The sequence below is a fragment of the Python bivittatus genome, unplaced genomic scaffold, assembly GCF_059951505.1.
Source record: "Python bivittatus isolate LINGU-HERP-01145 unplaced genomic scaffold, Pbiv_v1 ctg000350_np1212, whole genome shotgun sequence".
Lineage (NCBI taxonomy): Eukaryota > Metazoa > Chordata > Lepidosauria > Squamata > Pythonidae > Python > Python bivittatus.
In genome coordinates this window covers 25,437,516-25,453,953 of record NW_028277074.1, presented here as the reverse complement: position 1 = coordinate 25,453,953, position 16,438 = coordinate 25,437,516, and the positions used below count along the sequence as shown (strand labels likewise).

Here is a 16,438-nt window from a genome sequence, read left to right as displayed (position 1 = left end):
GCTTTTTAATATGCTATCTAGGCTTGCCATAGCTTTCCTCCCAAGGAGCAAGCGTCTTTTAATTTCATGGCTGCAGTCTCCGTCTGCGGTGATCTTGGAGCCCAAATAAATGAAGTCTGTTACTGCTTCCATTTCTACCCCTTCTATTTGCCAGGAATTGATGGGTCCAGATGCCATGATCTTAGTTTTTTTAATGTTGAGTTTCAAGCCAGCTTTTGCACTCTCCTCTTTCACCCTCATCAAGAGGCTCTTTAGTTCTTCTTCACTTTCTGCCATTAGGGTGGTATCGTCCGCATATCTGAGGTTGTTGATGATTCTCCCTGCAATCTTAATTCCGGCTTGTGATTCTTCCAGCCTGGCATTTCTCATGATGTACTCTGCATATAGGTTAAATAAGCAGGGTGACAGTATACAGCCTTGTCGTACACCTTTCCCTATTTTGAACCAATCGGTTGTTCCGTGACCGGTTCTAACTGTTGCTTCTTGGCCCGCATACAGATTTCTCAGGAGACAGGTAAGGTGGTCTGGTATTCCCATCTCTTTAAGAATTTGCCACAGTTTGTTGTGATCCACACAATCAAAGGCTTTTGCATAGTCAATGAAGCAGAAGTAGATATTTTTCTGGAACTCTCGTGCTTTCTCCATGATCCAGCGAATGTTGGCGATTTGATCTCTAGTTCCTCTGCCTCTTCGAAACCCAGCTTGTACATCCGGTAGTTCTCGGTTCATGTATTGCTGAAGCCTAGCTTGTAGGATTTTGAGCATAACCTTGCTAGCATGTGAAATGAGTGCAATTGTGCGATAGTTTGAGCATTCTTTGGCGTTGCCCTTCTTTGGAATTGGAACGTAAACTGACCTTTTCCAATCCCGTGGCCACTGTTGCATTTTCCAAACTTGCTGGCATATTGAGTGCAGCACTTTAACACCATCATCTTTTAGTATTTTAAATAACTCAGCTGGAATCCTGTCATCTCCACTAGCTCTGTTGTTAGCAATGCTTCCTAAGGCCCACTTGACTTCACTCTCTAGGATGTCTGGCTCAAGGTCAGTGATCACACCAGCGTGGACATCAGGGACATTAAGATCTTTCTTGTATAGTTCTTCTGTGTATTCTTGCCACCTCTTCTTAATCTCTTCTGCTTCTGTTAGGTCCCTGCCTTTTTTGTCCTTTATCATGCCCATCTTTGCACTAAACGTTCCTTTCATATCTCCAATTTTCTTGAAGAGATCTCTAGTCTTCCCCATTCTATTGTTTTCCTCAATTTCTTTGCATTGTTCATTTAAGAAGGCCTTCTTATCTCTCCTGGCTATTCTCTGGAAATCTGCATTCAGCTGCTTATATCTTTCCCTTTCACCCTTGCTTTTCGCATTCCTTCTTTCCACAGCTATTTGTAAAGCCTCATCAGACAGCCATTTTGCTTTCTTGCATTTCTTTTTCTTTGGGATGGTTTTAGTTGCTGCCTCCTGTACAATGTTACGGACCTCCGTCCATAGTTCTTCAGGCACTCTGTCTACCAAATCTAATCCTCTAAATCTATTCATCACCTTCACTGTGTACTCACAAGGAATATGATCTAAGTCATACCTGAGTGGTCTAGTGGTTTTCCCTACATTCTTCAATTTAAGCCTAAATTTTGCAGTAAGAAGCTCATGATCTGAGCCACAGTCAGCTCCTGGTCTTGTTTTTGCTGTCTGTATAGAGCTTCTCCATCTTTGGCTGCAAAGTATATAATCAATCTGGTTTCGGTATTGACCATCTGGTGATGTCCATGTGTAGAGTCGTCTCTTGTGTTGTTGGAAAAGAGTGTTTGCTATGACTAGCTTGTTCTCTTGACAGAACTCTATTAGCCTTTGCCCTGCTTCATTTTGTACTCCAAGGCCAAATTTGCCTGTTATTCCGATTACTCCTTGACTTCCTACTTTAGCATTCCAATCCCCTATGATGAAAAGGACATCTTTTTGGTGCTAGTTCTAGAAGGTGTTGTAGGTCTTCATAGAAGCGGTCAACTTCAGCTTCTTCAGCATCAGTGGTTGGGGCATAGACTTGGATGACTGTGATACTGAATGGTTTGCCTTGGATACGCACTGAGATCATTCTGTCGTTTTTGAGGTTGTACCCCATTACTGCCTTTCCCACTCTCTTATTCACTATGAGTGCAACTCCATTTCTTCTAAGGGTTTCTTGCCCACAGTAGTAGATATAATGGTCACCCGAATTAAATTCACCCATTCCCGTCCATTTCAGTTCGCTGATTCCCAAGATGTCGACGTTCAATCTTGTCATCTCATGTTTGACCACATCCAGCTTGCCTTGGTTCATAGATCTTACATTCCAGGTACCTAGACAATATTGTTCTTTACAGCATCGGACCTTCTTTTCGCTTCCAGATACATCCACAGCTGAACGTCCTTTCGGCTTTGGCCCAGCCGCTTCACTCTTTCTGGAGCTACTTGGAAATGCCCTCCGCTCTTCCCCAGTAGCATATTGGACACCTTCCGACCTGAGGGGCTCATCTTCCGGCATCATATCTTTTAGCCTTTTAACATTGTCCATGGGGTTTTCTTGGCAAGGATACTGGAGTGGGTTGCCATTTCCTTCTCCAGTGGACCACATTTTGTCAGAACTCTCTGTCATGACCTGTCCGTCTTGGGTGGCCCTGCATGGTATAGCTCATGGCTTCACTGAGTTACGCAAGCCCCTTCGCCACGACAAGGCAGTGATCCATGAAGGGGAGGGAGCATATTGCATATGGCTTAATGTTTCTACTGAGCCATCTCCACATGGACATAATTGAAGGTGCATGGGAATGCCCATAAAATGTCCAGAAAGGACTGCTGAGGGCAATGCGTCCATTCTAGCTAGGGTGAAAGCTTTGCGAAATTTCAGAATTGTAATAGATGTTAAATAAGAAGCTGGAATAAACCCTTGTGGTAGAAACTGACAAATATTGGGGTGCAACACCTTATTTAAATTTGTTTGTAAATCTATGTCCCAGATATGTTGTTTAAGGGCAGTTCTAGCATTATCAAATCCTAATAAGCACAGAGTTTGCATAGAAAAGCCCAGCAATTGAATTCTATCTAAGGAAACAATCTTGTTTTTGCCATGATGATTTGAAATGATCCCTAAATACTAACGGGGCTAAACCTATAGGAGATAGTAGTAACTTTAGCCAGAAGGTAAGAAGAAGAAACCAAGCTCTGGCATCCAATGAAACTATACCTAATTCTACCCTTAAGATGGCATTTTCAACACTTTTTGGTACCATCAAAATGGCTCTCATAAACTTATTTTGAATAGTTTCAATTTTATTGAGGTTTGCAAGGGAGCAAATCTGAGAGCCATAGAGGAGCTGAGGTATTACTTTAGCTTGGAAGGCCTTGCATGCTGCAGGGATATAATGGGCTCCTTTTGAGTGGTAGAATCTTATAATTGCTGATGAAGTGTGCTATGCCACACTTCCTCGATAAAGGAAATGTGTATTCCAGAATAGAGAAGCATGGAATTGCACTCCAAGGTATTTATAGGTGCACACCTGTTCAATTGGGGTCCCATTTATTCACCATTTATGGCTTTTATGATAATATCGGGCAAAAACTAAAACTTTAGTTTTCTGATAATTTATTGAAAGTTTTTGATCTGTGCAGAATAAAGCTAGTGCCCTAAGTGCTCTTCTCATTCCCACTTGTGTGGTAGACATAATGACTACATCATCAGGGTATAGGTGCTGGAATTGCACGGTCAGCCAAAATAGGTGGATGATGTGCTGCAGCAGCAAGCGCTTGAATTATTGGATTTAGATACAGATTGAAAAGTAATGGAGCTAATATGCAACTTTGTCTTACACCTCTGTAAGTTGGGACTGCTCTAGATAAGTGTCCCCAAGGGGTGCATTTAATTTTCAGGTTGGTATTTGAGTAAAGCGACTAAATAAGAACTAGGAGCTTTTTGTCAATCATGGTATGTCTCAGCCTGTCCCACAGTCTCTCCCTTGATATTAGACCAATGGCTGACTTAAAGGCAACCAAAGTTGCGAAAAGAGAACCACGAGGGGGAGTAGAATATTTTTCTGCTAAACGGTGAAGAACTAAGCAGTGATCTAGTGTTGAACGTTCCTCTCTAAACCCAGCCTGTTCTTCAGCAATAATATTTTCATTTTGTACCCAATCCAATAACTTTAAATATAGAAATCTGGCATAGAGTTTATTTATTGTATTTAGTAAACTGATAGGCCTATAATTTGTAGGATCAAGTCTATTTCCTTTATTTTTGTATATCGGTACTACAATAAGCTGGAAATTGTCCTGTATTGTTAACATGTGTAAGTAAGGTAGCCAAAACTGGGGCCCACCAATCTTTATTTTCTTTTATTAATTCTGGGGGGATAAAGTCACCACCAGATGCTTTACCTGGATTTAGTTGGGCAATAAAATCTTTAACCTCAGCTATGGATACCGGCGGCCAATCTGGGAGGTCATTACAAGGGGGAATCACATCTGAAATTTCAGCAGATTCCCTTTTAAAGATATTATTAAAATGATCCTCCCATTTATCTGCAGGTATTTGTGTAAAAGAGCCAAAACGTCTATCCATAAGAAACTGATTTATTAAATGCCAGAACCAAGTGGAATTCTTGAGCTTTGCTGCTAAGATTAAGTTATTCCAATTCTCTCTTATAGCCTGCCATTTCTTTGTCTTCAGAAGGTCTTTATAATTTTTTTTTTTGAGTCTTAAATAACTTTAGAGCAACTGAAGAATTTTCCTGGCGAAAGGAGTTTATTGCATTTAAGAGAGCCTTTTTAGCTTTAATGCATTCATTATCATACCAAGATTTAGATCTTTTATGTGCATAAATGTACTTTGGTGTTGTATGTCTTGTCATGGGGGCCTGAAGATTAACAATAATTGATTGATACAATGATATTACTTGTTCATATGAATCAGATGAACAAATTTGGGTATATATCTGACAGAGCGGCTCTGAGCTCAGAATTCCAGTCATAATTTTAGCTAAATCTTGAGACCATTTATTTTGTACTTGTCCCTTCACTGTGATGTCAATGGGGCAGTGGGCCACTTCTAATGGTTCAAGGTTTGTTTTAGAATCAAAAAAGCAGATTAATGGAAAGTGGTCACTATCAGGGCGAGTTCCAATATAAAAATAAGATATATGGCATAAAGAGTTCCGGGAGATCATAATATAGTCCACCACACTGGCCCCATTTGGGCGCCAGAATGTAAACTCCCCTTTGAGGTCACCCCTGACAGTGCCATTTAGTATAACTAAATCTAAACTATCCACCAATTGAGCCAAACGAAATCCTGCAACATTACATTTTTGATCTTTAGATTGTCTGGCTAGTAAATATCCTATAAAATTGATTTTGTAAAGAGACATCAGATTGGCCCATGTGTGCATTGAAATCACCAGCTATTAATATGATGGAATCTGGGTATTGACATGATAGCAAATTTATATAAGTATCAAACTGATCCCACAGATTATTTATTTCCCTGTGCCCACGAACTGGGGGCAAATATACATTGACAAGTAATACAGAATAGACTTTAAATCTGAGTAGGAGGGTTAGAGCCATATTTGAACAAGACTCCAGCATAAGTACTGGAACATTGAGCTTAACAGAAATCATAGTATTCAGGCCGCCTGATGGTCTACCCTTTTTGGTACTGGGAATTGCATTTAAAGTGAAGGAAAGGTATCCAGGTATTAATAGACCCTCCCTACTCCATGTTTCTTGAAACAAAAGGATATCAAAAGAAGAAATATATTCCATAAATGAAACATCTAACATCTTTGATTTCCAGCCTGCAACATTTCAGGAGAGGATAGAAATGCCCCCTTCTATAGGGTAGTCATTTAGAGTCTGAGGATACTATCAGTGAGTTAGCCATACATGCAGAGTTTTCCTTCTGGAATGGGTCCAAAACTGAAGTTTCCTCTAGTGCTGCCTGGTATAGCACCACCTGAGTTTGGGGGACAGCTTCCGGTTGGGTGATTTTAGGACTTCCAGTAATAAAATCCAAGTCTAAATTTTGGGGAAGAGAACTAGTAGGTTTCAAAGGATGTGATAAAAAGCTATCATGTGGAGAAGGTCTAAGATCCAGAGAGCATTGTTCAGCATCTGCCTGTGATATGGGAGGCACTTTCTCCTCAATAGTTAGCAAGGGCTGGTGCTCTCTAGCAGGCTTCCCATTCCTTCCATGGAGGCTGGGAGAATTATTATTTGGGTGGCAATTTCCATCCATTTCATTGTCCATCGAAAAGTGGCAGTTTATATCAGTATTTGTAGACACAAGATCAATAAGTGGTTCTGCTGTAGCAATGGTGAGCAGTAAAGTTTCCTTGAGGTTTTCTAGCTTATGTATTATGTTATCTTGTTCCTTCCTGGGCAGACCTCCAAAAGCCTTAATACGATCACCTTCATCTGAGTCCGGCATATCTTCATTCTGTGAGAATGACTGACTCCCACTGCCTTGCTTTTTCAAGGTTGTATGTGGGAAGGAGGGCTTGGTGGCCTCCGTTACAATTGTGGAGTGAATATGCAGTCGAGATGAATCATGACCAGATAAAGTGTTAATTTTAACATCGCGAAAAACTCTGGTAGGAAAAATTTGAAATGTTGCTAAATATGGTCTCATCTTTAATAGCATTAATGGAATGGTAGTCTGGTTAAAGGATAGCAAAATCCGTTTTCGGTTTTGAACAGTGGGAAGCCATTCGATGGCATGTAGGTCTATCTGACTTTAGTAACAATGCAGAAGTTGACCTAAAGAAGTTTTAATTGCTCTCCTAGAGTCCCAGCGTCCAATATTGAGACTATTCAGAGAGATACAGAGAGCAACCTGCTGTGTCTGAAGTAAGCGGTTTGCTTGTGAGGGATTTCCTCTTTTGTATGCAGAGAGGCATTGGTCTGTATAGGACTACTCCTCTTTACCTTATCAGTGAGTAAGGATTTACTAGTAGAGTCATTTAATTGTTGCATACTTTTGTCAGCTTTTTTAACTTTATTGTCTCACCCTTTATCAGAGCGCATGTCAGAGATGTCTTGCTTTATCGGAGTTTCTGCATTAGTTTTAATGGATGTGGCAGGTCCAGCTGCATACTTATAAACAAAAGTCTCAAAGTCTTTTTTCAGCAGATCTAAATCATTTTTTATAGTTGACAGTGGTCAAATAGCGAAATAACAGTTTGAGCTGTAAGAAGACATTGCCTTGCCATCCACTCCGTTGTATTTTCCCAGGGGAGCCTCTCCAAGTTTGGATTTTGCATCTTATTTTTAAACTTATTTTTATTTCCCTTAGAGTTATTAGGAGAACTAGCAAGTTGTACTGAAGACATACAGTCAGAGACCGAAAGGGAATCCAAGTTTTCATTTAGCTCTTCCCTGACAGATAATGAAAGCTCTAACAGCTGTTGTTTTTCTAGTTCTGTTTGTAAGTCCCATTCAAGTGATTCAAGGGCTGCAAATTTGTTGGAAGAGGAGGGAAGATTTGCTTTACTTACAGTTTCGTTTTGTGTGAAAAGTTCTATCTTTGGTTGTTTAGCTGATTTTGAGGAGGAGCGAGAACCCAGGCTAATTCCATGTCTCTTCTTCCTTTTTCCCATGTTGGGCAGTCAGGTCAGACACTTTTACTCCATAATCGTCTTTTTGTAGAAAATTGTAAATATATTTAAAGTAATCTAATAATAAGAATCTAATTTAAAATCTACATTAGCCTAATATACTTATTTGACTGGCGCTATCTAAAAGGAGAAAAAAATGTAAAATAAACTATTTAAAATAGTATAGAATTAAAAGGCAGGCGCACAGAAAAACGTGTGTGGCTGGGCTGGTGAGTAAGACTCCACCCTCTGATACTATAAAAATGGGTTGTAAAGAGGCGATAGAAGAGGATTCAACTGAGAATCAGGCTGTTTTGGATATGGATTTAAATATGATAGAATACAAAAATGATATTTACAAAGATGCTACACAGAACTTACAAAGGAAACTGGCTGATGTTTTAATAGCTAAAAGGGACATACAAATAATAAATCAGAAGAGTAACTTGGATGTGTCGATTTCAATGCAGAAGAGTGACTTGGACTTTCTTATTTTGGACTTACAAAAGAGATATATTACATTTATGAAGGAGTTTCTAAGAAAAGATAAAGAAAGAATGAAAATAAATCAGCTTTTTGGGACATTCCTTAAAAGGAATAAACATCAAGGCTTTTAAAACCAAAAGTAAGGATTATAAAGTCAGTTTGTTCAATCAAGGTTAAAATATATGAAGTTTTTTCTTCTAGTAGTTTTTAATGGATTTTTCTTGACCAGGACTGAATGACAAGATTTACTATTAGATAAGATGTGGGGAGAAGAGGCATTTTTGTTGTATGATTAGAGAAAGTGATGGATTATGATGTTAAAATTGAAAGAAAGATTGTGAAGGAATTTCTGAGAGGAGACAAAGAGAAAATGATAAGAAATTAATTTGTAAGATATTATTTGAAGGTTTTAAAGATTAAGATTTTCTGGTAGCTCTTAATGGAATTTTTTCTTATTAAGTTTGAACAAGCTTTTGTAGGTTTGTTTATAGATATAAGATAAAATATGGGAAGAGATTTTTGTTGCTGTATTTTTAGACAAAATGATAAGTATAAAGGAAAGGAAAGGAAATTAATTTACTTGTTTAATGTTATATATATTGTTATTTCTGGTAACTCTTAATGGACTTTTGCTGATTAAGATTGATGGTTTTATTACTTACTAATAGATAAAGGATGAGATAGGGGGACGCGGTGGCGCAGTGGCTTAATAACGCTGAAAGTTGCCGGCCAGAAATGGTCGACGCTTCAGCGGTTCGAGTCCAGCCTTCGCGTTAAACAGGGTGAGCTCCTGTTTCCTCCCCAGTTCCTGTCAACCCAACAGGTCGAAAACTCACGTGAGTAGATAAATGGGTACTCTCACTCCGGTGGGAGGAAAAATGCTGGCAGCACCTTGCAAAAAGGAGTTGGGAGCAGTTGCCGGTAAGCGCGAAAAACCGTGCGCGCCCGAAAAGGGCGCGAAGCAACGGAAACCCCGCCTCCTGCGCTCGGCAGCTGGGCTCTGCTCTAGGAAGGAGGCTCTGGCAAACCACTTCCGAAAAACAATTACCTTGAAAACGGCAAGGACTCGTCCAAGCAGTTACTGCAGTGTCAGCAATGACTGAGCGCAGACAAAAAAACAAAAAAAAAGGATGAGATATAGGATGAAGAGATCTTTGATGTTAGAGAAGGTAATAAGTTACTGAAATTGTTTGTACTTGTCTTGATGAAGTGGGAAGTCATTTCTTTATATATTTTTTTCTTTATATATTTTTTCTTTTTCCTCCCCCCTTTTTCCTTTTTTTTCCCTTTGCACTTTTTATTCTTTCTTTTTTCTTTTTATATTTTTCTTAGTTTTTTACTGTATTTTAATCTTTAATAAAATTGTTAAAAAAAGAATCCTAAATACAACTAAAATTCTGTGAAATAAACATCCTTTTCAGATTATTTTAATTTTTGCATATCTTTGCCCATGTGGGCTCCTCAATATGTACAAAGAGTCTAAGCGAATGAATAACAAAAAAAATTGTGCATGTTTCATTAATTTCACAGAAATATATATTTTTTTTACTGAACCGTAATTCTGTGGTATGCACACACTTTCTCACCAGGTCACTTTCATATAAACACACTGCACATTGATTAAAACATTTGAATTCCTCTTTTTTCATTTAACTTTTCTAACCAATAAAGCAGGTTTTTCATTTAGAATGTAATAGACAAATCCCTCTATTTTACAGATCTTGATGTAGTGGAATTCAGATGCAATTGATGAAATTTGCCTATATATTAAACACTCCTGGGCATATGTAAAGTCTCATTCAGTTTACACATACAGTGCATTTGGAAAATATTCAGACCCCCTTCACTTTTTGCAATTTTGTTATGCTGCAGCCTGATACTACAATCATTCAAATTCATTTTTTTTCTCATTAATCTACACTTAGTACCCCATAATAACAAAGTGAAAACAGAATTTTAGAAATGTCTGCAAATTTATTAAAAAGGAAAAACTGAAATATCACATTGGCATAAATATTCAGACCCTTTGCAACAACACTTAAAATTTAGCTCAGGTGCCTCCCATTTCTCTTGATCGTTGCTGTTTCTACACCTTGATTGGAGTCCACCTGTGGTAAATTAAATTGATTGGACATGATTTGGAAAGGCACACACCTCTCAATAGAAGGCCTCACAGCATACTGTATCAGAGCAAAAGCCATGAGGTCAAAGGAACTGCCTGCAGAGCTCAGAGACAGGATTATTGCAAGGCACAGATCTGGGGAAGGCTACAAAAAAATTTCTGCTGCACTGAACGTTCCCAAGAGCACAGTGGCCTCCATAATTCCCAAATGGAAGAAGTTTGGCATAACCAGGACTCTTCCAAGAGCTGGTTGCCTGGCCAAACTGAGCAATCGGGGGAGAAGAGCCATAGTAAGAGAGATGACCAAGAACCCGATGGTCACTCTGATTGAGCTCCAGAGATCCTGTGTGGAGATGGGACAAAGTTCCAGAAGGACAACCATCACTGCAGCCCTCCACTGATCTGGGCTTTCTGGCAGGATGGCTAGACGGAAGCCTCTCCTCAGTGCAAAACACATGAAAGCCTGCTTGGAGTTTGCAAAAAAGCACCTGAAGGACTCTCAGACTGTGAGAAACAAGACTCTCTGGTCTGATGAAACCAAGATTGAACTGTTTGGCCTCAATTCTAAACGTTATGTCTGGAGGAAACCAGACACCACTCATCACCTGCCCAACACTATCCCAACAGTGAAGGATGGTGGTGGCAGAATCATGCTGTGGGGGTGTTTTTCAGCAGCAGGGACTGGGAGACTGGTCAGGGTTGAGGGAAAGCTGAATGGAGCAAAGTTCAGAGATATCCTCAATGAAAACCTGTTCCACAGTGCTCAGGACCTCAGACTGGACCAAAGGTTCACCTTCCAACATGACAACGATCCTAAGCACACAGCCAAGACAACACAGGAATGGCTTAGGGACAACTCTGTGAATGTCCTAGAGTGGCCCAGCCAGAGCCCTGAATTGAACCCTATTGAACATCTCTGGAGAGACCTGAACATGGTTGTCCACCGACGGTCCCCATCCAACCTGATTGAGTGTGAGAGGATTTGCAAAGAAGAACGGCAGAAAATCCCCCAATCCAGGTGTGCAAAGCTTGTCGCGTCATACCAAAAAAAACTAGAGGCTGTAATTGCTGCCAAAGGTGCTTCAACAAAGTACTGAGTAAAGGGTCTAAATACTTAAGTACATGTGATATTTCAGTTTTTTCTTTTTAATAAATTTACAGACATTTCTAAAATTCTGTTTTCACTTTGTCATTATGGGGTACTGAGTGTAGATTAATGAGAAAAAAAATGAATTTGAACGATTGTAGTATCAGGCTGCAACATAACAAAATTGAAAAAAGTGAAGGGGATCTGAATACTTTCCGAATGCACTGTATGTAAAATTGCATTCCAATTTTATGGATGCATAATATAGGCATGTATAAAATCCCTTCTGGATTGAATGGACATTCTGTTTTAATTGTTGTTTAGTCGTTAAGTCGTGTCCGACTCTTCGTGACCCCATGAACCATATTGCGCCAGGCCTTCCTGTCCTTCACTGCCTCCCTGAGTTTGCTCAGTTTCATGGTCATCCGTTTTAATGGACACCCTTTTTTCCTTGTTAGAGCGTTAAATTATGGGCTTAGAATATATTTTTTCCAGTAAAAAATATTCTACGGTTCATATCAATTCAGAGCAAGTTACTTGAAAGGATACGTAGGCAGTTGTACATATCCTGCAGAGGTTTCTCATCAGCAAACAGGCGAGACTGGACCAACTGATGGATGAAACTGATCTGTATACTATGAACCAAGGCACGGCCATCTACCATTAAAATAAAATAAAAAGACTATATATTCTTAAAAGATGACCTAAAACTACTTAAAATGTTGCTCAAAGTCTTCTATCTTAGAGGAATATAGCAAGGTTTCATTAATGTTTGAAAAGTGGCTACCAATGCAGCATACACTTTGAGAGAACCAAGAGAGAAATTTGAGAGACAGAAGCATTTAAGATGATTATGGAATCATCACAATTTACTTTGACTGAAGGGTTAACGAAGTGCACCCTTTTGGAACCAATGTTCAGAAACAAGTTTTCAACCAGATAATGTCTTTTGGCATTACCTCCAGTCTCTTTATCCTCAACCAGAATTTCCAGTTTGAGAAGGCGCCATGGGACATCAGGATCATCTCCCATCACAGTTAAGGTAGCCTCAAATTCACCTTCCACACGAAACTTTACACGGCCATTAGCTAAAAGCAGAATTCAATAAAATAAATAAGAAAACAAGATACAAAGGAGAAAAATAAAAGCAGTTTTAAAAACCCAAGAAGCATAATTTTCTCTAAATTGAGGGGGGTCAACAGAAGAGGCTGCTAAAAAGAAAGATTGGGGAGGAGGTATAGATGACTACAGATATCACTACTGGGTGATGTTGAAGATTAGTCTGAGAAGAATGTAATTCTTTCATAATGCCTAAATAGACCTTTTTCTGTTCAGTTACCCCCTTCCCTCCCCTCCCCTCCCCTAACTTCTATCTAATTTTGTTCCCTTTTTTCTTTCATTACCACTGCAACTACCCCTTCCCTTTAACTCACTTCCATCTTGTTTTGAAATTGAGAGCTAGCGAAAACACAGGTCCTAACAATTAGAGTGGAACAGTGTTGTTCTCCAAGAAAGAATGTAGTTAGTACTGCAGATACAATTAATAAAATGCATACACACACACACCCCTTTTACCTGGTCAACTTGGATCCAAGAGCCTGCACAGACAGTAAACTGATTCTTCATCTAGATGCATATATTGCTACTTTTCCAAGGCCATAGAGGCCATTAACCCTCAACCATTTACTTACTATATTCAATTTGTCTATATTTATTTTCATATAGCTCATCAGCCTGCAAACAAGCAATTTAGGAAGTTCACTCAGACAGAAACAAATTATTTCTTAACATAAACTTTTGGAGAGAGACAGATATGAAAAAGATTCCCATATCCCTTATAGTCATTATCCATCCTGCTGAATCTTTGGATGTTTCAGAGATTACTTTTAAGTCATGTATAGGATTTAAGCCCCCTTAATCATAAATAAAGTAATTTCAATTCTTACCTACTGTAAGATTTGCCAGCTGCGGTGGAAGATCTGTGGTTACCAGTCGGTGGCGAAGAATCTGGTTTAACTGATGCAGGGTTGTTTGTTTCTCAATTTTTGTTATTGGATCAGGAGGAATTATTTTATCCTGTTGTGGATAAGTAAATTTTAAAATCATACCAATTTAACATATTCTGCATTTCGTTAGGAAATACATATGCTAAAATTGCAGAGACAAACCTTGCCATCCATATTAGCCATAAGTCTAAGAGACACCTAGGTTTACCTAAAGAGTTTACAATAATTTCATGCAATTTTGAAACAAAAAAATTAAATTCAGCAAACTATAATCAGAATACAAAAATACTGATTATATAAATACAAAAATCAGGATCTATTAAGCCTGAGCTGTTACACAACTGTAAACCCAATTAAGCTGGCAGAAAGTAGAAATTCTTGAATCATTTAATTAGAAAGTAACTAATCACAACCAATATAATTAACTAAACAATAATAGAATTATTATTTAATAGAATAATAATAGAACAAAGAAAGAATCTTATTCAAATGCTTTTACAATTAAAAAATGAAAGTATTTTTTAACTATTCATCAACAATAACCAGAACATATTGTTAAACCTAGCCTGATGCAAAATTCTAGAGAAATTTACAAATGACTATGTTATCTTTAGGCTGGCCTAATAACAATACAGTAATACCTCGGTTCATGAACGCTTCTGTTCCTGAACAATTCGGTTCGTGAACAGCAGCGTTCGCACAATTTTGCTTCTGTTCGCGAACTCCACATTGGGTGACAAACACGATCCGCGGCCATCTTCCCCGCTCTGACACGTGGTCGTGGCTTCCTCTAGGTGAGATCGCGGTCACAGACAGACACTTGCTGTGAAGCTTTTTGGTGTTGCCTCAAGCAAGGTTAGTGTTCTCTCTCTTCATACTGTACTGTACTGTACTTTTTTTCATATTTTTGTGGTTAAAAAAAAAATACATATGGTTCAGAACGGATTAACCTTATTTACACTGAACCTTATGGGAAAATTTGATTTGGTTTGCGACCAATTCGGTTGGCGACCAGAATCGTGGAACGAATTAAGTTCGTGAACTGAGGTACCGCTGTATTAATGTGGTGTTTGATAGTGGGTTAATTATCATCTATCCCAGCAGGGTGTCTTAAGATCAATGAAAATTATTTGGAATAATTTGTTTCAATCAGTAAATATTCTAATGACTAAAAGCATTTCAACAAAGCTATATTCAGAAATGACACAAAGCTGTGAAAAAAACTGCCCTTGCAATAATATGAAAAGGGCATTTAAGACACCCTTTTAATATTACAGAACAATTTACCCGTATACATGTTGGCAATCGTGGATATGACCCAGTTGTCAGTACGTCAATAGCATATGGGATAGCGAAGTTTGGCAGACGAGCATGAACCAAAGCATCTCGGGCTAGTGATGCTAACCGATCAGCAGTGTCCACAAATAGAATAGCTTGTTGATCTAAAAAGCTTGATATCATCTGTTAAAAAAAATTATACACAGAAATAAATCCTCCTTTAATTATTTTCTCTTAAATCATCTCTAAATTTTCCTATGAAACACAACTATTTATAAGTCTCCTATTCCAAAAGGTAAAATTTATGGTGAAATAAATATTGTTTATTTCATTGTTTATTATAAACCCTAACCCTTAGAGGCCTGTCCTCTGCAGCCCTGGAAACCATCAGTCTCTTGGATTTTTTCTTTTTTCTTTTCTTTTAGTAACATTTTGTAGAGTTTTTATGTTTTATGTGATTGTATATATATTTATTGTTTTAATGGGTTATGTGAGCCGCCCAGAGTCCCCCATCAGGGGAGATGGGCAGAGATAAATTTAATAAAAAATAAAAATAAAAAATAAATTGTAGTCTATATAAGAAAATATGTTACCATTAATATTAATCTTTAAGGCTATATATTATATTTCTTAACTAAATACACAAACCATATTAAGAAAGTGCAGCAGTTGGGTGTGCAAGAGCATGTATTTGCAAGACAATTTGGGAATTATGGCCACCGTATTGAAGAACCATGGAAAAAGGAGGAGGAACAACAACCTGTCAAACAAATATCTGTATAGTCATCTGGCAGTATAGCTTGTCCAAGCAGCACCTTTACATGTACAGGTTGATTTCTCTAAGAAAACAAGGAAGCAGTGCTGCAGAATTGTAACAGGTGACAAGGCCACTGCTCAAACTGAGAAGGGTAGGGAACCTGATACTGAGAAAACCCTGGCTTCTACCAAAATGGACACCAAAGCACAAGCAAAGAGAATACATGACAGTTTGCCAGTGGGTGGAAAGAAAGAAAAAGTGTGACACCTGAGTGGAAACTGAAGTTGAGATCAGAAACAAAAGCCTAGCTACACCAATACTATTGTGGTATCTTTATTAGACTAGATTTTTATTTTGCATTATAATTATTGCACATTACCCTAGAATCTGTTTAGATAAAGTGCAATTATAGACAAACATACAATTTAAGAGTAGATATAAATTATGAGAGGTGTCTGCAGGACAAAACAAACGACATCACAAAAGTTCCAGCCCTTACGTGCATGCATGCAAGCCTTGACAAACATACAGAAGGGGAGGAGCTTGCATCATGATATTATAATGCTCATTTCCTCACCTTTGCCAACACTTATGTTATTAGTCTAAAACTAGGAAAAAACCTACGAGAATATCATAAAGAGACACAATCACTTGGGAACAATGAATGATTTTTTTGAATGAATACTTTTTTATAGCCAAAGACCAGTAATTTAAAATAGCCTACAAGCTCTAAAACATCCAGACAAGATAACAATACATAGCAGAACAATATTTACAAAAAAGCAATGGGAAATTAATTGCTACACATGCTGAGTGAGATGGATTACCAATTTTGGCAACTGCTCATGATCTGTTGTCACACTTTATGCTGTACAAAATTTTGCCACTTTACAGGTAATAGTAAAAACATGAGCAAGAATTCATCATTGGATGGTCTGGAAAGTTTACTAATAGGGATTAAGAAGTTTATTGTTCAGATCACTATCAAACTCACAGTATAGCAGGACATGCCCCCATGTTTCAACCACCCCTGAAGCACAATTTTAGGTGCATTCCTTATAGGTCATCTTACTAAAT

General features: G+C 38.3%; 1 protein-coding gene across 2 annotated transcripts in view; it reads right to left on the bottom strand.

Moving 5' to 3' along the window:
• Positions 1-16,438, bottom strand: part of MED14 (mediator complex subunit 14) — a 71,026-nt gene that overhangs the window by 43,638 nt on the left and 10,950 nt on the right. For both annotated transcript variants that reach the window (XM_088144760.1, XM_088144761.1), the window contains exons 4-7: positions 14,614-14,787; positions 13,267-13,396; positions 12,280-12,408; positions 11,870-11,977 (exon numbers count right to left, since the gene is read on the bottom strand). In XM_088144760.1, coding sequence (XP_088000886.1) covers positions 11,870-11,977; positions 12,280-12,408; positions 13,267-13,396; positions 14,614-14,787 — 541 coding nt within the window. The remainder of the gene's footprint in view (positions 1-11,869; positions 11,978-12,279; positions 12,409-13,266; positions 13,397-14,613; positions 14,788-16,438) is intronic.